This window comes from Acanthochromis polyacanthus, chromosome 22 (assembly GCF_021347895.1).
Source record: "Acanthochromis polyacanthus isolate Apoly-LR-REF ecotype Palm Island chromosome 22, KAUST_Apoly_ChrSc, whole genome shotgun sequence".
Taxonomy (NCBI): domain Eukaryota; kingdom Metazoa; phylum Chordata; class Actinopteri; family Pomacentridae; genus Acanthochromis; species Acanthochromis polyacanthus.
The window spans coordinates 29,019,842-29,045,418 of record NC_067134.1 but is presented as its reverse complement, the minus strand read 5'-3'; the positions used below and the strand labels follow the sequence as shown (position 1 = coordinate 29,045,418).

Below are 25,577 nucleotides of genomic sequence, written 5' to 3'. Positions count from 1 at the left end.
CTGATTACAGCTCATTTATCTGCTCATTTATCTGCTCATCATCCTCATTTATCTGCTCATTTATCTGCTCATCATCCTCATTTATCTGCTCATTTATCTGCTCATCATCCTCATTTATCTGCTCATTTATCTGCTCATCATCCTCATTTATCTGCTCATCATCCTCATTTATCTGCTCATCATCCTCATTTATCTGCTCATTTATCTGCTCATCATCCTCATTTATCTGCTCATTTATCTGCTCATCATCCTCATTTATCTGCTCATCATCCTCATTTATCTGCTCATCATCCTCATTTATCTGCTCATTTATCTGCTCATCATCCTCATTTATCTGCTCATTTATCTGCTCATCATCCTCATTTATCTGCTCATCATCCTCATTTATCTGCTCATTTATCTGCTCATCATCCTCATTTATCTGCTCATCATCCTCATTTATCTGCTCATTTATCTGCTCATCATCCTCATTTATCTGCTCATCATCCTCATTTATCTGCTCATCATCCTCATTTATCTGCTCATCATCCTCATTTATCTGCTCATCATCCTGATTATAGCTCATTTATCTGCTCATGCTGGGAGGTGATGTTACCGCTGATCCTGGAAATCCTGGTTCTCCTGTCGCTCCTGCAGGTCCAGATTCTCCCTGAGAAGAAACGATGCTTCTTTAGACTCCTTCACATTTATGATCACTGAACACAGGAGAACAGGAGAGTCTGACTCACATCAGGTCCTGGTTTTCCTGGAGGTCCGTCTGGTCCTCGATGACCCGGTTCTCCCTACAGACACACATGTAAATCCCACCTGTTCTCACATTTAGAGGTGACTATTGGACAGAACTGATCCTACCATCGGTCCTGTGTCTCCAGCCTCTCCAGGAATGCCCTGACCTCCAGGTGGACCCTGAACAGGAAGACTAAGATCATTCACTGCTCATTTATTAAACCTGCAGTGAAACCTTATGCTTCAGTCTTTATCCAGAACTTACAGCAGCTCCAGGAGACCCTGGAAGTCCTCGTGGTCCCACTTCACCCTGAGACAGAATCATTTGATGGACTGGTCAGAACTAACAAACTCTTCTTACGTAGAAACCAGATTAAACAGAACTCACCCTGGTTCCTGTCACCATCCCAGCCAGACCAGACTTCTCACTGAAACCTGAAGCCATCTGAGACATCAGGTGTCCCTGTGGGGACAGATTCATCAAAAGTGGAAGTTCAGGAAGAAGATTGGACTTTTGTCCTTAAAGTCACTGTTTTAGTTCATCCAGACGTCGCGGTTCATCTATAAATGTCATCTCAGCACCTTCTGAGCTCATGCAGCCTCATATCATCACTCCTACCTCCGTTCTTCACTGTCTGGACCATACATTTACTGTGGTGGTCCTGATCAGGTACTAAACACACTGGACTCTATTTGTAGTCATCTTCTGTCCTCTCTGACATCATTTTGCATATTTTGGGGAGATTTCGAGACTCTCTGTAGCAGTTCTGCATCGTTTTTGTGGCAGATTTGTGAGTTCTTGTGGTTGTTTTCCTTCTATCATCTCATATAGCCCCACTCTAAACCCCGTTCTTCTCTGTCAGGACCATGCATCCACTGTGGAAGTCCTGATCAGGTTCACACCAAACATCTGGACTCCACCTGAGCTGAATACATTTATCTTTATCTGGTAAAGAATGTTCCTTTTTCAGCTGTGGAGACGATGCAGACATCAGCACATGTTTACGGAGTTAATCTGACTCTAAACTCAGTCCTTCTGAAGAAAACATTTCTGACTGTTCAACTCAGGAATAACGAAGTTCCTGTTTTAAACCACTTCATATTTAACAGAGCTGAACTCACTTCTTCTATAATCTGAATGACTTTACAAACATCTCACCCCTGGAGGAGAAGGATGTCCTGGTAGTCCTGGTTCTCCTGGGTTTCCTGGAACTCCTGGCTCTCCATCAAACCCTGGAGGTCCCTGGAAGCCCTGGAGGTGGTACGGTGGAGAACGATTAATGAGAGGAAAGACTGAGTGAGAAAGAAATGAAGTCTGACGGAAAGAAATGAAGTCTGATGGAAAGAAATGAAGTCTGATGGAAAGAAATGAAGTCTGATAGAAAGAAATGAAGTCTGATAGAAAGAAATGAAGTCTGATAAAAAGAAATGAAGTCTGATGGAAAGAAATGAAGTCTGATAGAAAGAAATGAAGTCTGATGGAAAGAAATGAAGTCTGATAGAAAGAAATGAAGTCTGATAGAAAGAAATGAAGTCTGATAAAAAGAAATGAAGTCTGATAGAAAGAAATGAAGTCTGATAGAAAGAAATGAAGTCTGATGGAAAGAAATGAAGTCTGATAGAAAGAAATGAAGTCTGATAAAAAGAAATGAAGTCTGATGGAAAGAAATGAAGTCTGATAAAAAGAAATGAAGTCTGATAAAAAGAAATGAAGTCTGATGGAAAGAAATGAAGTCTGATGGAAAGAAATGAAGTCTGATAAAAAGAAATGAAGTCTGATAAAAAGAAATGAAGTCTGATGGAAAGAAATGAAGTCTGATGGAAAGAAATGAAGTCTGATAGAAAGAAATGAAGTCTGATAGAAAGAAATGAAGTCTGATAAAAAGAAATGAAGTCTGATAAAAAGAAATGAAGTCTGATGGAAAGAAATGAAGTCTGATGGAAAGAAATGAAGTCTGATAAAAAGAAATGAAGTCTGATAGAAAGAAATGAAGTCTGATAGAAAGAAATGAAGTCTGATAGAAAGAAATGAAGTCTGATAGAAAGAAATGAAGTCTGATGGAAAGAAATGAAGTCTGATAGAAAGAAATGAAGTCTGATAGAAAGAAATGAAGTCTGATAAAAAGAAATGAAGTCTGATAAAAAGAAATGAAGTCTGATAGAAAGAAATGAAGTCTGATAAAAAGAAATGAAGTCTGATAAAAAGAAATGAAGTCTGATAGAAAGAAATGAAGTCTGATGGAAAGAAATGAAGTCTGATAAAAAGAAATGAAGTCTGATAAAAAGAAATGAAGTCTGATGGAAAGAAATGAAGTCTGATGGAAAGAAATGAAGTCTGATAGAAAGAAATGAAGTCTGATGGAAAGAAATGAAGTCTGATGGAAAGAAATGAAGTCTGATAAAAAGAAATGAAGTCTGATGGAAAGAAATGAAGTCTGATAGAAAGAAATGAAGTCTGATAAAAAGAAATGAAGTCTGATGGAAAGAAATGAAGTCTGATAGAAAGAAATGAAGTCTGATAGAAAGAAATGAAGTCTGATAGAAAGAAATGAAGTCTGATGGAAAGAAATGAAGTCTGATGGAAAGAAATGAAGTCTGATAGAAAGAAATGAAGTCTGATGGAAAGAAATGAAGTCTGATAGAAAGAAATGAAGTCTGATAGAAAGAAATGAAGTCTGATAAAAAGAAATGAAGTCTGATGGAAAGAAATGAAGTCTGATAGAAAGAAATGAAGTCTGATAAAAAGAAATGAAGTCTGATAAAAAGAAATGAAGTCTGATAGAAAGAAATGAAGTCTGATGGAAAGAAATGAAGTCTGATAAAAAGAAATGAAGTCTGATAAAAAGAAATGAAGTCTGATGGAAAGAAATGAAGTCTGATGGAAAGAAATGAAGTCTGATAGAAAGAAATGAAGTCTGATGGAAAGAAATGAAGTCTGATAAAAAGAAATGAAGTCTGATAAAAAGAAATGAAGTCTGATGGAAAGAAATGAAGTCTGATAGAAAGAAATGAAGTCTGATAGAAAGAAATGAAGTCTGATAGAAAGAAATGAAGTCTGATGGAAAGAAATGAAGTCTGATGGAAAGAAATGAAGTCTGATAGAAAGAAATGAAGTCTGATGGAAAGAAATGAAGTCTGATAGAAAGAAATGAAGTCTGATGGAAAGAAATGAAGTCTGATAGAAAGAAATGAAGTCTGATGGAAAGAAATGAAGTCTGATGGAAAGAAATGAAGTCTGATAGAAAGAAATGAAGTCTGATAGAAAGAAATGAAGTCTGATGGAAAGAAATGAAGTCTGATGGAAAGAAATGAAGTCTGATAGAAAGAAATGAAGTCTGATAAAAAGAAATGAAGTCTGATAAAAAGAAATGAAGTCTGATAGAAAGAAATGAAGTCTGATAGAAAGAAATGAAGTCTGATAGAAAGAAATGAAGTCTGATAGAAAGAAATGAAGTCTGATAAAAAGAAATGAAGTCTGATAGAAAGAAATGAAGTCTGATAGAAAGAAATGAAGTCTGATAGAAAGAAATGAAGTCTGATGGAAAGAAATGAAGTCTGATAGAAAGAAATGAAGTCTGATAGAAAGAAATGAAGTCTGATAAAAAGAAATGAAGTCTGATAAAAAGAAATGAAGTCTGATGGAAAGAAATGAAGTCTGATAGAAAGAAATGAAGTCTGATAAAAAGAAATGAAGTCTGATGGAAAGAAATGAAGTCTGATAGAAAGAAATGAAGTCTGATAGAAAGAAATGAAGTCTGATGGAAAGAAATGAAGTCTGATGGAAAGAAATGAAGTCTGATAGAAAGAAATGAAGTCTGATAAAAAGAAATGAAGTCTGATAGAAAGAAATGAAGTCTGATAGAAAGAAATGAAGTCTGATAGAAAGAAATGAAGTCTGATGGAAAGAAATGAAGTCTGATAGAAAGAAATGAAGTCTGATAGAAAGAAATGAAGTCTGATAGAAAGAAATGAAGTCTGATAAAAAGAAATGAAGTCTGATAAAAAGAAATGAAGTCTGATAAAAAGAAATAAAGTCTGATAAAAAGAAATGAAGTCTGATAGAAAGAAATGAAGTCTGATGGAAAGAAATGAAGTCTGATGGAAAAAGCACCGGTAGGTAAACTGAAATCTGATATAAAAACAAAACTCAGCAGTCTGAGCAGGAATAAATACAGTTAATGCTTGGACCAGTTAATAATAATAATAGGGAACTCAGTGTGAAGCTTTTCTTGCTGTAATTCATTGTTGTATGAGTATTGCTTTAATTCTGATTTTTATTCGCCCTTTTTTCAAACAACTTAAATAATTTTAAAAGGAAAATATTTCAGTTTTAATGTTCTGTGTTTATCTGACAGCTACTTTACGTTTTAGCATTTAGGCACTGAAAAGATATGAAGAGTTCATAAAATATTATAGAATATTTTATGAAATTTAGCGAGCAGACAGTTCATGCAACTGAAAATGATTTAACTAAAAGAAAATGTATTTTTATTTTATTTGATGCTTTCCATGTAAAAAATACCAAAACCTCTCATCAGAAATTAAACACTGATGATTATTTTTACTTCTATATAAAATAATAAATTAGTTTAACTGACTGCAGAATAAAATCTATATATGATTAAACATCCACAGTAAGTATCTTTAATACATGATATACTCATATTTTAATAGAAATACTTACATGTTTTTACTTAATTGGCATTTTCAATGAAAGATTTTTACTTTTGTTTGAGTATTTATTGATTTGATGGAGATAACTCGGTGTGAGGACAGAATTCTGCACAAAGATGTGGATTTTTCAGGCAAGTTTAATGATTAAATGTGAGTGTTGTAGATTATTCCAGACTCACTCTTCTTCCTTTGAAGCCTCTGGGTCCAGTAGGTCCCTGAGCTCCTGGAGGACCCTAAACACAAATAAAAACATTTTAAAGAGGTTTACTCATCAGAGACACTCAGAAAATTATTATTTTAACCATGAAGCTCATTAACGCAATCCTTTCTCCTGTTGATACAATGTTCTGTCGCCCTCTAGTGTCCAAATCTAGTTTTTATAAACTTTCTGTCAACATGAACTGCAGAATATTTATTTTATGCATCATTTAATTATCTGTGTTTGAAAACTACTCACTGAAGGTCCAGGAAGTCCAGGGTGTCCCACCACCTGAAACACAGAAAAAGGTTTGGTTTCTACATTGGAAGCGTCATTAAATATGAACAGAACCGTTTCTGTTTTCCTGCTGGATGACTTACATATGGGATATCACCAGGTTCTCCTTTCTGGCCCTAGAATGGAAGCAAATCAACACTTTGTAGGTTTTATGGATTAAAAACTGAGAAAAATATGAATCCAGGTCAGAGAGAACGACTCACCTTAAAGCCCAGGATTTCTAGAGAAAAACAGAAAAAACAGAGGGAGAAAATCAGTCACGTTACTTTAGTTTGATCGTCCTTTTTTCAGAATATGTGAAAAATGCCAGAAACCTCCACAATACAGAAACTCATTCATTGTGAGTAGATCAAACCTGCAGAGTTCTTTTAATTCACTTCTTAAACGGGTTTAATTGGCTTTAATGTGAGGTTTAGCTTTATTTAGTTTTAGTGTTTTATTCTGTACAGTGTTTATTTTCCATGTTCTCTCTGCTTTTATTTGACCTTTAGCTGCCTGGTTCTTTGCTCTGATGTTGTCTCTCTTTTCAGTTTTTATTTCTAACCTCAACCTTCCGTCTTAATCTTTAATTCTTAAGCTGCCTACTTCCTTTGTTTGATGAGTGCTAATCCAGCTAATTACTCATTTAATTTATGATCATTTTTACTATTTATTTTAATTAACTGCTCTGTTTGATTGTCTGTGTTGCATGTTTTAACTGCCAAAGCTCCTTAAATAAAGTCAATATCAAAGTTTTATTTCAGAGACGACCCTGATTCCTCCTGGAGTCTGCTTTGATGTTCTGGGTTCCAGATGTGTTCTTCTCACCGATCATCCTACCGGCGCTGGCAAACGTGTCGCAGACGGGGCAGCATTCCCCCTCTGGAGTCACCACCTTCTGACAGTTGGACAGCGTGTCGCACTGAACCTCGTCACAGATGGACACGCCGTTATCGCACACGCACACGCGACACGGCTCAGGCTTCCAGATGTCGTTGTGATGGTAGAGTTCCCCGTCCACCGTGCAGCCGTCACCTTTCTTCTCATCCGCACCTGAAACAAACCAACCACAGAGAGACGTCAGAGGACGCACATCTTCTGGCAGAGACACTTTAACAAGGATCAAAACTAAATCAACTTTTTTCATTGAACAGAAATGTGGTTGAGTCGACTGATTCTTTATTAAATGTGTGCGGTCGATCTGATGCTAAAATAAATTAGACATCATGATAAAAACTGTATTCTGATTGATCACCAATAATTAAAGACGATATTTACATTCATTCTGTCTTTTTGTGAAGATTTATGTAATTATGCAACATATTTGTCATTTTAAAATGAATTTATATAAAATAGCAGAATTTTCTGTTTTTCAAAATCAAAACGATTTAAAAACATAACTGCAGTATTAAAATCAGCTGATGTAGTGTTCTCTGGTTGTCATGGTTACAGTGACGCCGTGCTGCTATCTAACAATGATACAGAAATCTTTAACTAATCCGTGGATCCAGACTAAAAGCTGCATCACTGACAGGATCTGATCTTTTGGTCTTTGTGTCATTTCTGACCTTCAATGAAAATTTAATCCAAATCTGTTATTCTGTTTTTGAGTGATTTTACTTGTATATTCAAAAACAGAAAAAAATGTAAAATAAACAGAAGGACGTTATGTAAAATTATAGTTTTTACACTGAAATTTTAAATGATTTGAACTACAGCCTGATCAATATATGTTCCAATATTTGGCAGAAATTCAGATAAATGATCAACTTAAAACACATCTAAAGTATAAAATAACTTATTTTTTGGTCCCTTAACACTGAGAACAACAAAGATATGAATTACAGGCAGAACATTGGACTGTTTTTAACACTTTGTCCTTTAGTTTGTGTTTTCCTTCACAACAGAGAGGAACGTTCAAGCATAAAAACAAAGAAAGACTAAACCTCTGGGAAATGATAGAACCTTAGAAAAAGGAGTTACAAAATACATCTGCTCTGGTTCTTATCTAAACCAGAAGAACAACTGTAGGAGCAGGAATCTGAGCTTTAATTTAACCCAGACATGTTTAAGGAGCAGAAAGTTTAAACTGAATTTAAGATGTGAATTCACATAAAATACATTTTTAAACCAAGACGTACATGTCTGTGTTTGGTCCTATTTTAGCTTAAATAAGTCACATTTATTATGTTTAGTTGTGTTTCAATTCAGCATTTTTTATTTCATTTGCAAATATCAATAAATAAATTATTTGCCCCCAGCAGGGCAGTTATTAATGCAGCACGGTGTCCCTAAATACAACACTGAAAACATTAATATCCAGTTGAAATCATCATCATCTCACGAAACATAATTTTATATTTTACATCTGGATTTTAGCTAAAGTTATAAAATGTCCCAAAAAGCTTTAAATTCTTCTTTCATCTGCCCGTTTATTTTCTTATGCTGCATCTGTTATAATTTTATTCCTTACTTTGTGCTATCCGTTGAATCCAAGAGAAATGGGCCTTAAAGCCACATCATTTAATGAACTAAACCAGCTCATGTTCCATCCTCATTCTTGTGGTTCCAGCTTAGATTTACTTTTATATTGATCACATTGGTCAAAAAATTGCATTTTTATCAAACTGCACATAATTTAGTCTGTGGGTCAAATAATTAAAGTTGTATTATTAAAGATCTAGATCAAGAAGAACATTCCCTTTAGTGACAAAAGACGAAAATCAGAGCAAAATTTCATCAGAAACGCAATAAAAAACTGCAAAAAACAGGCAAAACTGTAGAGCTGCAGACAAGAACAGTTGTTTCCTTATCATAATTAATTGACTGGTGCAGTTTTATTTCCAGCAGATCAAGTTTACACGTTCAGATCGGTGGGTTTGATTCAATTAGAGTCAAAAAAACAAGACAAGAAACCAGAAAACAAGCAAACATTCACACGTAGGAGCAGGTATTGGAGAGTTTTGGGTAATTCTGCTTAAAAAAAGGACAAATCACTAAAATTTTTTACATTTTATGCTTGGACTTTCTACTCATGTTTATATTTTTAGGACATATTTTTCTACTTGTGTTTATCTGTCAGTTTTTCTACTGTTTGAATGGAATCAATAAATTCTGATAAAACTGCACTGAACAGTGAAGGTGAAGAGATCTCGGCCCTCCAGGACTTCCTGGTTGGATCCTTTTAGCTTCTATCAGAGGTTAATGAGTGTTTACCAGTTTCTGGGTCTGAGCTGGGAGTCAGTGTTGAATCTGCAGTCAGACAAACAGGACAACACTCTCCGTCCGGCGTCACCGTCTTCTGACAGTCCCCGAGGTCCTCACAAACCACGTCCTCACAAACCGACGTCCCCGAGTCGCACACGCACACCTTACAGGGCTCCGGGCTCCACACGTCATTGTTGGCGTAGACTTTCCCATTTTCTGTGCAGGTGTCTTCACGAAACACAAACGGAGAAAATGACAATCAGCAACACAAGCAGCTGAGATGTAGAAAACAGAACAGTCATGGACCTGAGATCCACCAGTCATCGTGGACCTCAGATCCACCAGTCATCGTGGACCTGAGATCCACCAGTCAACGTGGACCTCAGATCCACCAGTCATCGTGGACCTCAGATCCACCAGTCATCGTGGACCTGAGATCCACCAGTCAATGATGGACCTCAGATCCACCAGTCATCGTGGACCTCAGATCCACCAGTCATCGTGGACCTGAGATCCACCAGTCAACGTGGACCTCAGATCCACCAGTCATCGTGGACCTGAGATCCACCAGTCAATGATGGACCTCAGATCCACCAGTCAACGTGGACCTCAGATCCACCAGTCATCATGGACCTGAGATCCACCAGTCATCATGGACCTGAGATCCACCAGTCAACGTGGACCTTAGATCCACCAGTCATCGTGGATCTCAGATCCACCAGTCATCGTGGACCTGAGATCCACCAGTCAATGATGGACCTCAGATCCACCAGTCATCGTGGATCTCAGATCCACCAGTCATCGTGGACCTGAGATCCACCAGTCAATGATGGACCTCAGATCCACCAGTCATCGTGGACCTCAGATACACCAGTCATCATGGACCTGAGATCCACCAGTCATCGTGGACCTGAGATCCACCAGTCAATGATGGACCTCAGATCCACCAGTCAACGTGGACCTCAGATCCACCAGTCATCGTGGACCTGAGATCCACCAGTCATCATGGACCTGAGATCCACCAGTCAATGATGGACCTGAGATCCACCAGTCATCGTGGACCTGAGATCCACCAGTCAACGTGGACCTCAGATCCACCAGTCATCATGGACCTCAGATCCACCAGTCAACGTGGACCTGAGATCCACCAGTCATCGTGGACCTCAGATCCACCAGTCAATGATGGACCTGAGATCCACCAGTCATCGTGGACCTGAGATCCACCAGTCAATGATGGACCTCAGATCCACCAGTCAACGTGGACCTCAGATCCACCAGTCATCATGGACCTGAGATCCACCAGTCATCATGGACCTGAGATCCACCAGTCAACGTGGACCTTAGATCCACCAGTCATCGTGGATCTCAGATCCACCAGTCATCGTGGACCTGAGATCCACCAGTCAATGATGGACCTCAGATCCACCAGTCATCGTGGATCTCAGATCCACCAGTCATCGTGGACCTGAGATCCACCAGTCATCGTGGACCTGAGATCCACCAGTCAACGTGGACCTCAGATCCACCAGTCATCGTGGACCTGAGATCCACCAGTCAATGATGGACCTCAGATCCACCAGTCAACGTGGACCTCAGATCCACCAGTCATCGTGGACCTCAGATCCACCAGTCATCGTGGACCTGAGATCCACCAGTCAACGTGGACCTCAGATCCACCAGTCATCGTGGACCTGAGATCCACCAGTCAATGATGGACCTCAGATCCACCAGTCAACGTGGACCTCAGATCCACCAGTCATCATGGACCTGAGATCCACCAGTCATCATGGACCTGAGATCCACCAGTCAACGTGGACCTTAGATCCACCAGTCATCGTGGATCTCAGATCCACCAGTCATCGTGGACCTGAGATCCACCAGTCATCGTGGACCTCAGATCCACCAGTCAATGATGGACCTGAGATCCACCAGTCATCGTGGACCTGAGATCCACCAGTCAACGTGGACCTGAGATCCACCAGTCATCGTGGACCTGAGATCCACCAGTCATCATGGACCTGAGATCCACCAGTCATCATGGACCTGAGATCCACCAGTCAACGTGGACCTTAGATCCACCAGTCATCGTGGATCTCAGATCCACCAGTCATCGTGGACCTGAGATCCACCAGTCAATGATGGACCTCAGATCCACCAGTCATCGTGGATCTCAGATCCACCAGTCATCGTGGACCTGAGATCCACCAGTCATCGTGGACCTGAGATCCACCAGTCAACGTGGACCTCAGATCCACCAGTCATCGTGGACCTGAGATCCACCAGTCAATGATGGACCTCAGATCCACCAGTCAACGTGGACCTCAGATCCACCAGTCATCGTGGACCTCAGATCCACCAGTCATCGTGGACCTGAGATCCACCAGTCAACGTGGACCTCAGATCCACCAGTCATCGTGGACCTGAGATCCACCAGTCAATGATGGACCTCAGATCCACCAGTCAACGTGGACCTCAGATCCACCAGTCATCATGGACCTGAGATCCACCAGTCATCATGGACCTGAGATCCACCAGTCAACGTGGACCTTAGATCCACCAGTCATCGTGGATCTCAGATCCACCAGTCATCGTGGACCTGAGATCCACCAGTCAATGATGGACCTCAGATCCACCAGTCATCGTGGATCTCAGATCCACCAGTCATCGTGGACCTGAGATCCACCAGTCAATGATGGACCTCAGATCCACCAGTCATCGTGGACCTCAGATACACCAGTCATCATGGACCTGAGATCCACCAGTCATCGTGGACCTGAGATCCACCAGTCAATGATGGACCTCAGATCCACCAGTCAACGTGGACCTCAGATCCACCAGTCATCGTGGACCTGAGATCCACCAGTCATCATGGACCTGAGATCCACCAGTCAATGATGGACCTGAGATCCACCAGTCATCGTGGACCTGAGATCCACCAGTCAACGTGGACCTCAGATCCACCAGTCATCATGGACCTCAGATCCACCAGTCAACGTGGACCTGAGATCCACCAGTCATCGTGGACCTCAGATCCACCAGTCAATGATGGACCTGAGATCCACCAGTCATCGTGGACCTGAGATCCACCAGTCAACGTGGACCTGAGATCCACCAGTCATCGTGGACCTGAGATCCACCAGTCATCGTGGACCTGAGATCCACCAGTCAATGATGGACCTGAGATCCACCAGTCATCGTGGACCTGAGATCCACCAGTCAACGTGGACCTCAGATCCACCAGTCAACGTGGACCTGAGATCCACCAGTCATCGTGGACCTCAGATCCACCAGTCATCGTGGACCTGAGATCCACCAGTCATCGTGGACCTCAGATCCACCAGTCATCGTGGACCTCAGATCCACCAGTCATCGTGGACCTGAGATCCACCAGTCATCATGGACCTCAGATCCACCAGTCAACGTGGACCTGAGATCCACCAGTCATCGTGGACCTCAGATCCACCAGTCATCGTGGACCTGAGATCCACCAGTCATCGTGGACCTCAGATCCACCAGTCATCGTGGACCTGAGATCCACCAGTCAATGATGGACCTGAGATCCACCAGTCAATGATGGACCTGACAGTGAGGAACCAGACCTTTGCAGCTTTTAGCTCGTTTACTCTGAAACACACATACTTCACATCACAGCTGCTGTCATTTAGAACATTTTTCCTGCTTTTCCAGGCAGCCATTAGTTGTCATTTATTTAGAGTGAAAAAAATCATCAGCAGACTCCTGAAATATCTCCACAAGCATCCAGACTGCATTAATTTATGTCAAACGTACATTAATATGTAGAAATGTTACCAAAACAGTTAATCCAGACCTGTGGCTGTCTGGAAAAGAGGGGAAAATAAGATCAAATACTTCTAAGTCTTAAAAAGTACTGCAAATAAATGTTAAGTATGCATGTTTCCGTGGCAAGTACCTAAAACCTGCAATAATACACTGTAAAAAATAAAGAAAAAATATTTCAGCGGCCTGCGTGTCAAAAGAATCACTGTGAAATAAAACAAAATAACTATAAAAATTCTGCAAACTTCTATTAAAAAATGGTTATTTAACATTATAGGTTTAATGTTACTGATATTTAATAAAAAGAAAAAAAACATGTAAAAGTACATTTTTTCTTACAGTGTTCTGGTCCTCTAAACATCTTACTCTAACATGCAGGACTGAAATGATCATGCCAGAAATCATTCTTCTGGTGCAACATTCAACTTCTGTTTGTGCTGAAAATAAATCCAACAAAAGTATTAAAGATTCACCATCACAATGCACATGAAGAAACGACAACAACATGACAACAGACAGTGATTTCCCTCAGGAATACACGTTATTTGGTGAATAAGTTACTTCCTCAACGTGTTTTTAGTGCGGCAGTAAAAGCAGTCGTGGCTCCATCATTACTGCTACAACCAGACGTTTAGCTGCTCACATGGAGGTTGAGGAGTGAACTTATCTGGCAAAAAGTTAATGTATTCCTTCTGCAAACTGAAAACAGTCAAAGGGAAACTCTGAGGATGACAACACAGATTTAAAACACGATATGTGACAGGACGGAGCCTGAAGATGAGGCTTCAGGCTGACAGGAAAAGTCACCACAAACAGCAGGTCATACTGCAGTTTACCAGCATCAGCTTCAGGCTGCAGTGTTGCCACCAAACACACGGGGCAGCATTCGCCCTCCGGGATCTCTGTGGCCTCGCAGTCCCCTACATCCTCACAAACCAAGTCCTCACAAACGACCGTCCCCGACTCGCAAATACAGACTCGACAGGGCTCAGGGTTCCAGATCTGATTGTTGGCGTGGACGGAGCTGCCGTCTGAGCAGGAATCTTTATGGAGAAGAACATCAGCGGACGTCACAATCCAGAACCAGACCTTCAAACATCCACATGGAGGTCATGGTTCTGAAGAAAATGGTTTCTTCAGACTCAACAAAGATAAGATGTGCCAGTTTACCTCTTAATAACAATTCCCAAGAACTATTAGGTGGATTGGATAAAGTTTGGTACAAAAAGTCATGTTCAGGACTTCTACTGGTCATTTATCGATACTTCCTGAACACAACGTTTAGGAGTGTAACATAGCAGACATGTTTCACTGCTGTTTAGTTAGGTTTGCCATCTTGGTCAGGTTTAGGCACAGATTGGGTCTTTGGTTATGGTCACAATAGTAATGGAGGCAGGTTTATGGATAATGTGGTCTGAAATAGGAAACAAACGGTGTTTTGTTGACCATCCATCCACCCTGACCTCCTCCTCCATGTATGAACGTTGTGTTTGTATCACCGTTTCGCTTCCACTTTGTTCCTGTCGTCATTACTAATAATACAGTAATAACTAATAGCTAATAACTACCACTAGAGGGCAACAGAAGCCCTTTTCTTTGACTGAATTATTTTTAAAACGATCTTTATTTTAATCTTTCAGCCCAGACACTAGTCCTTCCAAGACTCCATTGATGATCTGGAGTTTTTTTTCATGGTATGCTAGCATGAGCATATTAAACAATAAATCTATTTAGCATTAGAGTCCCAAACACTCTACTGATTAACTTTAGTATGCTACCTAGCGTCAAGTGAACAAAATATGTACTTAGCATTAGATTTTTAAGGCTACATAAATTAACTGATAGCATGTTATGCTAACATAACGTCTAAACTATTTAGCATCAGAGTTCCAAGACTACACTAATTAAACACTGTGAACAGTATCGTATTAGATTCCCAAGACTTTACCAATTGTCAGGTTTTTTTTTTTGCATGCTATGCTATTGTTAGCATCGTAAACAACCTACTGACTTAGCAAGACTCCACTGACCAACTGATATATTTTTAGCATGTTCTGCTAACATAAACATTGTGAACAATATTCCCATTTAACATTAGTCTTTTTATAGCATGTTTTGCTAATGTAAACATCGTAAACAACACACCTACTTAGCTTTAGACTCCACTGATTAACTTCTTTCCTTTTACCTAAACTCAAAGCTAACTGGAAGCATAAGTGAATAACACAATAAAAGCAAAGGAAGTTAACATGCCCTCTCTTTACATGCACTGCTAATGTGCTTAAAGTGTTTTATGGCTATCAAATACACACGTGGACAAAATTGTTGGTACCCCTCAGTTAAAGAAGGAAAAACCCACAATTCTCACTGAAATCACTTGAAACTCACAAAAGTAACAATAAATAAAAATTTATTGAAAATTAAATAATCAAAATCAGCCATCACTTTGGAATTGTTGATTAACATAATTATTTAAAAAAACAAACTAATGAAATAGGGCTGGACAAAAATGATGGTACCCATAACTTAATATTTTGTTGCACAACCTTTTGAGGCAATCACTGCAATTAAACGATTTCTGTATTTGTCAATGAGCGTTCTGCAGCTGTCAACAGGTATTTTGGCCCACTCCTCATGAGCAAACAGCTCCAATTGTCTCAGGTTTGATGGGTGTCTTCTCCAAATGGCATGTTTCAGCTCCTTCCACATATGTTCAATGGGATTCAGATCTGGGCTCATAGAAGGCCACTTTAGAATAGTCCAACGCTTTTCTCTCAGCCATTCTTGGGTGTTTTTGGCTGTGTGTTTTGGATCGTTGTCCTGTTGGAAGACCCATGACCTGCGACTGAGACCAAGCTTTCTGACACTAGGCAGCACATTTCTCTCCAGAATGCCTTGATAGTCTTCAGATTTCATCGTACCTTGCACACTTTCAAGACACCCTGTGCCAGATGCAGCAAAGCAGCCCCAAAACATTACTGAGCCTCCTCCATGTTTCACCGTAGGGACAGTGTTCTTTTCTTCGTATGCTTGGTTTTTGAGTCTATGAACATAGAGTTGATGTGCCTTACCAAAAAGCTCCAGTTTGGTCTCATCTGTCCAAAGGACATTCTCCCAGAAGCTTTGTGGCTTGTCAACATGCATTTTTGCAAATTCCAGTCTGGCTTTTTTATGAGTTTTTTTCAGCAGTGGTGTCCTCCTTGGTCGTCTCCCATGAAGTCCACTTTGGCTCAAACAACGACGAATGGTGCGATCTGACACTGATGTACCTTGGCCTTGGAGTTCACCTTTAATTTCTTTGGAGGTTGCTCTGGGCTCTTTGGATACAATTCCAACGATCCGTCTCTTCAATTTGTCATCAATTTTCCTCTTGCGGCCACGTCCAGGGAGGTTGGCTACTGTCCCGTGGGTCTTGAACTTCTGAATAATATGAGCCACTGTTGTCACAGGAACTTCAAGCTGTTTAGAGATGGTCTTATAGCCTTTACCTTTAAGATGTTTGTCTATAATTTTTTTTTCGGATGTCCTGGGACAATTCTCTCCTTCGCTTTCTGTTGTCCATGTTCAGTGTGGTACACACCTTTTCACCAAACAGCAGGGTGACTACTTGTCTCCCTTTAAATAGGCAGACTGACTGATTATGAGTTTGGAAACACCTGTGATGTCAATTAAATGACACACCTGAGTTAATCATGTCACTCTGGTCAAATAGTTTTCAATCTTTTATAGAGGTACCATCATTTTTGTCCAGGCCTGTTTCATTAGTTTGTTTTTTTAAATAATTATGTTAATCAACAATTCAAAAGTAATGGCTGTTTTTGATAATTTAATTTTCAATAAATTTTTATTTATTGTTACTTTTGTGAGTTTCAAGTGATTTCAGTGAGAATTGTGGGTTTTTCCTTCTTCAACTGAGGGGTACCAACAATTTTGTCCACGTGTGTATAAGCATCTCTGACAAATGAAGGTTTTAATGAGCAAGAAATAAAGTAAATAATCATCCTTATGATGAGGCCACAGCTTATTAAAGAAGCAAAAAGTGGAAATTCAAAAGGACAAAAAAGATATTTTGGATGATGGAAACTAAACAGCTATGATTGTGGTTGTATTACAGCAACATCAGCTCTACATAAACAGACTCAGAGTGGACATTTGTGGCACAGACAGCCCAGTGTTGTAAACATTTATTACCGGTGGTATTGTCCATGTTAGGGCTGAGTTGTTCTGAGCACCGGAGGCAACACTCGCCCTCTGGGGCTTCGCTTGTCTCGCAGCCCCTCACCTCTTCACAGACCACCTCCTCACAAAACACCGTCCCCGAGTCACAAATACAGACCCGACACGGCTCAGGGTTCCAGATCTCATAGTCGGAGAAGGTGGTGCCGTTTTCTGTGCAGCCACCTTTCATGAGACACAACAGCAACCACATGAGTAACGTGGATCATTCCCTTCCAGAGAGCGTCACTGTGGGGGTTTCAGTCCGATTCTGTTCTCAGAGAAGGCCACAGACACCGGTCATTACTACGCATGATAGGGGAGACACTAAACCCTGATTTCTGTGGATAAATGGATGAAAAACCTCAAGTTAAACATGAAAAGTAGTACCGATGTTTTCCTGGTGAGTCAAAAGTTAACTGGCGTTACTGGTTTCCATCCGCATGAAGTCAGACAGCAGAAATTAGCGGTTTGTTTTAGGTAAACAGGTCATAAATAGAATAAAATACACATTTAAACTTTCAGGAGACGTTGGTATGAAAAGGTTCCACCTGCATGGTTCTCAGAGGAGTAATCAGATGAAATAATTAAAAACACCTGGACATTTAGAACCAGGTGAACTTAATTTACATGAGAAACTTTTTTTTAGCATTTTAAATTTACTGATTTTACAAGTTTTATCCACTTTTCTTTTTTTGCTTTGAATTTAATTGAATCCCTGTTTTGACCTCATTCTGTCTGAATAATGATGAAAAACCAGCAGGGATTTTTTTTAAAATGCAGTTATCATTTAAATTAACTGCATCTGAATCACTGAGGCTGAACATTTGTGCTTTTTAGGAGACTTTTGGAGACGGTGGTGAAGCGTGTTAAATTAGTTTAGGTATCTTTAATTTTTTCTTGGGCGTGAAACCTCTGATCCAAGTTGTGCCATGAGTGGTAAAATGCAGATGTTCTGGGAGCTGAAACCCCCAGAATGACAGTCTGAGAGGGATCTGAAGGTGCTCTATTTTTGTTTTAGTCGGTTACCTGCGTCGGTTCGATTCCTCGCTGCTGCCGTGGAGCAAACGGGGCAACACTCGCCCTCCGGAGTCACGGCCTCCAAACAGCTTAGCTCCTCACAAACCTCGTCCTCACAAACTACAGCGCCAGAGTCGCACAAACACAATCGACACGCCTCGGGCCTCCACATCTGATTGTTGGAGAAGACCGTCCCGTTCTCTGCACAGCTGTCTGAGTCAAGCAGAGCAGCGGTGAACATCTGGAGCGCCTCATGTAGACGGATATTTACATCACTAACGTCAGGAAGCAACATGTGGGCAAAGCGGTCATGAAGCCACAGCAGTGATGTGAAGAACAGGATAGGAAGGTTGTATTTTCCATATTTGTCCAGCAGGCTGCACCAGCTGCCCTCCAGGTACCAAATCATCCAAAAGCCTTCTGAGAAGGTTCTAGTCGTGTTCTCAGTGTTTTTTGTTTTGCTTCTTCTTAAAGTCTCAAACTGTTCTTCCTTCGTTATCGTGGAACATTGTGAGAACGTTTTACAGAAGATGTGTTCCCTCAACAACACCCCAAACATCCAAAAACGTTTGTTAATTTGCAGCAACGCTTCACTAAACCATTCCAACCAACATTTCTGGATTGTTGGTGTGAGAACGTTTTTCTTGTGTTCTCATGTAACACAATCTGACCGCATCCTACATTATAATAATCCCTACCAGACTTTTACTTTGCTGTACTGGTGCTGTATTATGGATCTGAATCCTTCATTTAGTCTATTAAGTCGAAAAGCAGTCTTTAAATTCACCAAAATCCCCAAAACATGTTATTTACTGTCACACGGCAAAGAAAAGTATCAAATCCTCACATTTGTTCTGCTAGAACCTGCAAATAGCAGCACAAAAAGAAAGTACAACCACCTCAGATCCATATTTAGACCCAGTATGTGAGTAAATCTACTTAGTTACATTCCACTGCTGATTACTCATCTGTTCCTGACATGAAAAGAGACGTGGAATTATGTAATAAAGTCGACTGGAAAGCCAATTATGTAGGAGACAGAATTTAACGAGGAATTCCACAGATTTTATACATTAGAGTTAGATTTCAGGAGGTTTAATGTTAAATTGTGGAATTAAAAAACAAGCTGCATCATGGGAAAAGTAGTTTCCATCGGTTTTAAAGTTCAAAGCTAAAAATATCAATATCTTTGCCTCTTGCAGCTTCGTTTTTTTTTTTTACTATTTTTTAACCCTCAAATCACAAAATATTAGTTATTTACATTATGTTCATTTTCATTACTATTAGAGCATCACAGAGCCTTATTGTAGACTTTAAAATAGGCAGAACAGCACTAAATATACACAATAATATGAAAATATGATCATAAAACTCTACATAAGTGGCTGACATTTCTCAGCAAAACTACCTGAAGCACTTTGCATGTCTGTGGAGGTTCAGAAGCTGCAGGTGTGAAACATCATGAGCTTTAAGGAGAGACACATTAAGTGTAATAAGCTCTTTCCTCCCTCACACACTTTCAGCTAAATTGCAGTTAAAGCAGTCAGAGTTCTAGACTGTGGTGGAGCTCCACAGCTCCTGGCTGCGTCTAGAAATGCGTCTGCATGCAGGTCTGCAATCATCTCTGCAGCGGCGACGTCTCTAAAACAAGATGAGACGTATAGCTTTCTAAATCCATCAACACGTTGTTTAGTCAGGAGCTAAAACATGAGAGAAAGTCAGCCTGTGGAGTCATAAAATGTGAAAAAGTAAAGAAAAAGCAGATCTGCCTCACTGTGCCGCAGGAGTTTGGGAGAATTTTTTTTTTATGAATTAATCAAGAATAAAACTACTAGAAACTCATTTAAGCAACATTTTGCAACCATGAAGAGGCAAAAAAGTTGGAAAATGTCTGAAATCATGTCTCAGTGACCCCAAAAACATATTTTAGACAGATTGTGCAGCTGGTTTTACATCCAAACTGGCAGAAACAGTGAAAAGAAAAAAGAAGGATAAAAACCCAGATACGGCCACCTGCTACGGGCTTTGTGAGCGTTTTAATGCAGCAGTTTAGTGACGTCCCAAAGCACTAATTATGTGGTGGAGCCTCTCCCCGCCAGAGAGCCCGGCTTTCAGAAGCAGCAGTTATTTCAGGGAAACCACAGCGGCTGGATTATACGTTGGGCTCAGCTAGAAGCTGTGGTCGGACTTTATTTGGGAGAGCAGCGAGGTGCCACACCCGGAGAAACCTCCTGCCATGAAACCTGACAGGGAGAAGATCACAGAATAAAAGTAGAACAGCCTCAGCTTCTGCATCAGCTGATTTTCCTCTACAGCGGCCTTCATCTGCAGCTGGAATTAGATTCTTAAGCTGAAGCTCTGCAGAAATCTCAGTAAAGTAAAGCCTGCACACATCTATATTTGAACACACTGGATCTTGGTTAATTCATACGTGATTATACAGTATAAACACAATTATTATAGACAGCTGTGGTTTTCCACCCATATTACCCCAAAACACGGGTTTATTTTTTAACAATCCCACATAAACTGAACCTGGATGATGTGCAGGTTGAATCATGTTGAAATTCTTCACTTCTTTATCCACTTTATTCCAACAATTAAAGCAAATATAGTTCAGAAGAATTTTCAAACTGACTATTTCTGTCATGGTTTTAACAGGAAAGGCTACAGTTCCATTATTCACTTTTACTTGTAACTTTTTTTTTATTAAAATTTGCATCCATTGTGGAAAATTCTGAAATAACGACCAATGAAATCCATTGTATGAAAACATCATATTTGTCACAAGAGTTTAGCTTTTTCTGGCAAATTACTTTATATTTCATCACCTTAAGGCTCTAAAATCCTTCAAATGAAACAATCAAATCAAAAACGTCTTTCTCCAGGGAAAACATTAACCCATTATTCTCATTTAAAATATTTTTGATCTGCAGTAATTAGGAAGCCTACAAAACTCACTGTGACATAAACAAACATCATACAGGTGATCTTTCTTGTGATTTACTGTATACTTTAACACCTTATAGGTCTAAAATCGCTCTAATTAAACAAAAGAGAAAAAAATAAATCGCAACATTTAGGAGGACCAAACAGACACCACTAAACCCATCACTTTGATTTAAAGTGTTCCTATGCTGCAGTAATTTTTTAAAATAATAAAACATTAAATGCATTGAGGTGTATAAAAACATATGTCACAAGAATTTATAATTCCTTGTGATTTACTAGATATTTTCTCACCTTAAGGCTCTAAAAGCTTTCAAATGAAATAATGAAGGAAGAAAAAGTCACTTAGAAAAGTTAAAATTGATTAAAAGACTAAACTAAACCCAATACTTCCATTGAATATGTGCATTCATTGCAGTAATTTACCAAAATAAGAGCCCTTTAAATCCATTGCTGAGTATGAAATAATCATATCTGTCCCTGGAACCAGTGAAAAAAATGTGTGTAGAGACAGAAATAAACCTTCATCCAGCTGACGATAGCCTCGGCTTTCTCCCTATTCATTCTGAAAACAAACTCACACATTCACACACAACCTGCCAGCCAGGACCATAAATCAGAAATCCTTCATAACAACAGCTCACATACCATCACTACTATCTGAATTCAGCTCAACATTACACTTTAACTGCACTGATTTAATCAAACGCTATCATTTCATTCCAAATTAGAGGCTGCTGAACTGTTTCTGCCACACAAAGTTATGTTTATTTTTAGATTTTGCTCTAATCTTTGCCTTTTTTCTGGGGAATCTCTGGACGATTTATTTGAGAAATTCAAATGAACTGATTTAGAGTCAAAGTAAAGATTTTAGCCTTTTACAAATCGAAGAACAACATCTTTATATTTAAAAGTGTTTGGAATTACATCTAATCTCTAATTTTAGAGATAAATGAAAATCTCAGCACCACTCTGATGCAAAATATGACACTACTACCAATAGACTGTTAGCTTAGCAAACTGACTGGAAACAGCAGACAACCAGATGAAGCTGTGCTGGTTTGTTAGCTTTCCTCCTGAGATAAAAAAACCTTTCTTTCTTTCTTTCTTTCTTTCTTTTGTCTCTATGAAAGTATAACAGGCAGCCAGTTAGCTTAGCATATCACAAAGACTAAAAACTTACTGTAAGCTAAGCAGACTACCAGACTAAACTTAAGTAAATTATCTTAGCTTGTTAGCCTTCTTTATGAGGGTTAAATGAAAACATTATAGCTGCTACATACGAAGCTAAAGCTAGCAGCATGTTAGTTTAGCACGCAGACTGGAAACAACAGTAATTTATGACTCAGTGTGAACTAAGCAAGGCACAAAAATCAAAGAAGCTACATTAGCCTGTTAGCTTTCTTCGTAAGAGGTTAATAGCACTCCTTTAGTCTGTACACTACACATAAAGCTACAGCTAGCAGCCTGTTAGCTTAGCACACAGTAAGACTCAATGTGAACTAAGTAGGTGAAGAAAAAACTCCAGGAAATCACATTAGCCTGTTAGCTTTCTTGGTACGATATTAATGAGATTAATAGCACTCTTTTTTGTCTGTAAAACTACAACAAGCAGCTGGTTAGCTGAGTTTAACACACAGACTTAAGACAGTAACGGTGATGCTTCACAGTGAGCTAAGCTAACTAGACTACCTACAGTCTAAGCTAACAGCCTGTTAACTGTCACGTTCAGACTTAGATAAAAAGACTGATGTGAATCTGTATGATGACTTGTCAGCTTAGCACACAAACTTTGCTTTTTTTGTTGAGAGTTAGAAAAAGAGAACAATATTCTTTTGTCTGTATGCCGAATATGACGTTATAGCCACTAGCAGGTTAGCTTACATGAGGACATTGATGGCACTTGTTTGATTTTACATGAAACATGATCCTACAGACAGCAGATGCTGAGATAGTAACAGGGCTCCAGACTACAAATAAAATGGTCCAAATGATGGCCTTTTTTGAGAGCATGTAAATTGAATGATGATCTGGCAGCTTCTACACAAGTTACTGTGGTTGAAAATAGTAATATTTCTTCCTCACTGACTTAGGGAGACACACCTGCTAATAAACATGTTCAGGTGCAGACAGAGCTCATGACTGAGTTCATTAAGAAGAAAACAAAAGCCTCACATTCATTCTAGAAGGTTCAAATTTTAACCACAGTTCTGACTAAATAAAAATGATCCACTGCAGTATTGACATTTAAAATAAGGTCTAGTGGTCTTGGGTTAAATCTGTGTATTTGCTCTTTTCACTGTTTTCCAACAGGTGTTTGGTTCCACACCTGTTAGCATCCAGCAGGAATAAAGAAGTTGATTTTCTGTCTTGTTGTTTTGTATTCGGACTGATTGTTCACATTTTTATTGCTAAAATCAAACCAGTTCGACAGTTCTGGGCTCTAACGACACACCTGTTGGGCCACAACTGGATTAAAGTCCTCTAAACAGGCTTAGCTGCATTTAAATATGACAGATTCAGACCCAGAAACAGCGGGCCTACATGTCTGTAGGATTTTCTGGCAGCCAGACTGCTTCAGTGGAGGTGAAGCTGGATGGAAGCAGCAGAAGCATATTTCATATCCAGCATGGCCTCTCTCTGGGTGTGTCTAGTCTGCCTCTGGCCTGAGGTCTGACCAAAATTAGTGGCCTGCTTTTGTCCATCCCATCCACACGGCCACATCATTATAGCCGTGGCAGTCTGAACCCCTTCATCAGCCTCGACCTCGCTCTGAAATAGCCCGGCCGGCCCTGTGCACTCGTTAGTGTGCTGCGACCTGCAGGAGGAAAGTATTTCTGACCGAGGATCGCCTCCACTGGGACGGTTTATTTTAGAAAACGAGCAGGAAACGCCACATCTCCTCTCCTCCAGCCTCAGCAGCAATCAGCTCAGTCTGAGCTCGTCATCACCTTTAGCAGTTAATCCCTACACAGCTGATGTTTTATTCCAGATGTTTTGTGAGAACATGCTCCTAAATCATCAGTCAGTGGTTTTTAGAGAACAGGGAGATGGTGTTTCATTAAGGTTTGGTGGGTGTGATTTTAAGCTTTCATTCCTAAACCACGAGGCCAGCGTGGTCTGAAACAGAAGAGCCCAGATTAGCTTTATAGGACCCTAAATCCTGGAAAAAGAACAAACCAGGGATGTAAAGGAGGAAACAAAGAGAACCGGGTTAAAGTAAAAGAACATGTCATTTTTCTTAAGACACAGATAGAAATGTTTTAACAAAAAACATTAAATAAACATGGAAGAAACGTTAAATGAAGCATTTCTACTGTATTGTACTGTGAAATGTCTACATTATCCTGGACAGATGTTTCTTTCAGAGGAGCCAACCATTAAAACATGTGAGATATCAGCACAGGAAGCCAGTCAGAACACAGAAGTCACATCTGGGCGGCCGTCACTCACCGTTCTTGGCATCTTCTTGGCAGGTCACAGCGATCACCTGAGCCAAGGTGAGGAGTAGGCAGACGGTAATCCTAGAGCAGAACGAGGGGCCCATGTCTGCATGCCAGACATGCAGTGTCCTCACACCAAACCCAGATCAGACGAGGGAGTCAGAGAGAGGCCGAGCCGAGCTCCAGCATCCACACTGAAGAATCCAAATATCCCCGAGAGCTCCGGGCTCCTGGATGAACGATTACTGCAAACTGAAACAAGCTCCCGTTCAGCCCCCAGCGCCTCCCTCTGACTCTCCCTCCTCCTCGTCTGCTCTCTCATCCTTTTCTTCTTGTTTTATTTTCAGGCCAGCCTCCTCCTGCAGTCGCCTTCAAACATGCAGCTAATTAAAGGCTGCATGAAATTTGTCCTGATGAAAGAAGATGGGATGGATCATGCTGCTGAAAAATGACATCTGAAACTGCAGTTGAGGATTTTGTTGCTTTTGCATGTGCACGACACATTTTTAGAGTTTCACAGTTTGTTGCACGACCTTTCACCGTCACTTCTTTCAGTTTCAGGAAGTATCCCCAAATTTTACATGTTGCTCTTTTAATGAATCTATATTCTTTTCATATAGAAACCAAAACAACAATAATGAGGCCTTTTTAAATAAAAAAAAAAGCTTTCCATTTAAATCACAAACAAAACAACAGAAAACAAACCCTTTCTTGTTTTAGGTTGAAAATGCAAAAACAAAAAATGGACCATTTTTCTAGTTTTTGTCTTTTAAACCACAAATCAAGAAATTTTTTGGTTGTTTGCTTGAAGCCAAAAATGAAAGAAAAATAAAATAGAAAATCCTGCTTTTTTTCATTTTTCTATTTTAAACAAATAAAAAACAGCACAAACAAAAGAAAAAAAATGCTTCAAACCAAAAGCAGAAAAACTAGTACATAAAACAAAAAACAAACAAACAAAAAAATCAAGAAAACGGGCTCTGGAAAGTTTACTGTTTGTAGGAGTAGCAAGCTAGCATAGTTAGCAGCTAGCTAGTTAACATTAGCAGCCAGATATTTCCTCTTGAGGG

The 25,577-nt window shown here is 39.8% G+C and overlaps 1 protein-coding gene across 1 annotated transcript in view; it reads right to left on the bottom strand.

Annotated features, from left to right (window-relative positions):
• Positions 1-25,104, bottom strand: part of col5a2b (collagen, type V, alpha 2b) — a 42,519-nt gene extending 17,415 nt beyond the window's left edge. The window contains 16 exon segments of the mRNA XM_022204023.2: positions 596-649; positions 729-782; positions 853-906; positions 992-1,036; positions 1,115-1,189; positions 1,886-1,978; positions 5,580-5,633; positions 5,858-5,890; positions 5,980-6,012; positions 6,100-6,116; positions 6,704-6,928; positions 9,092-9,310; positions 13,717-13,923; positions 17,072-17,281; positions 18,125-18,328; positions 24,518-25,104. Of these exon segments, the coding sequence (XP_022059715.2) occupies positions 596-649; positions 729-782; positions 853-906; positions 992-1,036; positions 1,115-1,189; positions 1,886-1,978; positions 5,580-5,633; positions 5,858-5,890; positions 5,980-6,012; positions 6,100-6,116; positions 6,704-6,928; positions 9,092-9,310; positions 13,717-13,923; positions 17,072-17,281; positions 18,125-18,328; positions 24,518-24,611 (1,671 nt within the window). The 5' untranslated portion in view covers positions 24,612-25,104.
• Positions 25,105-25,577: the final 473 nt, after the last annotated feature.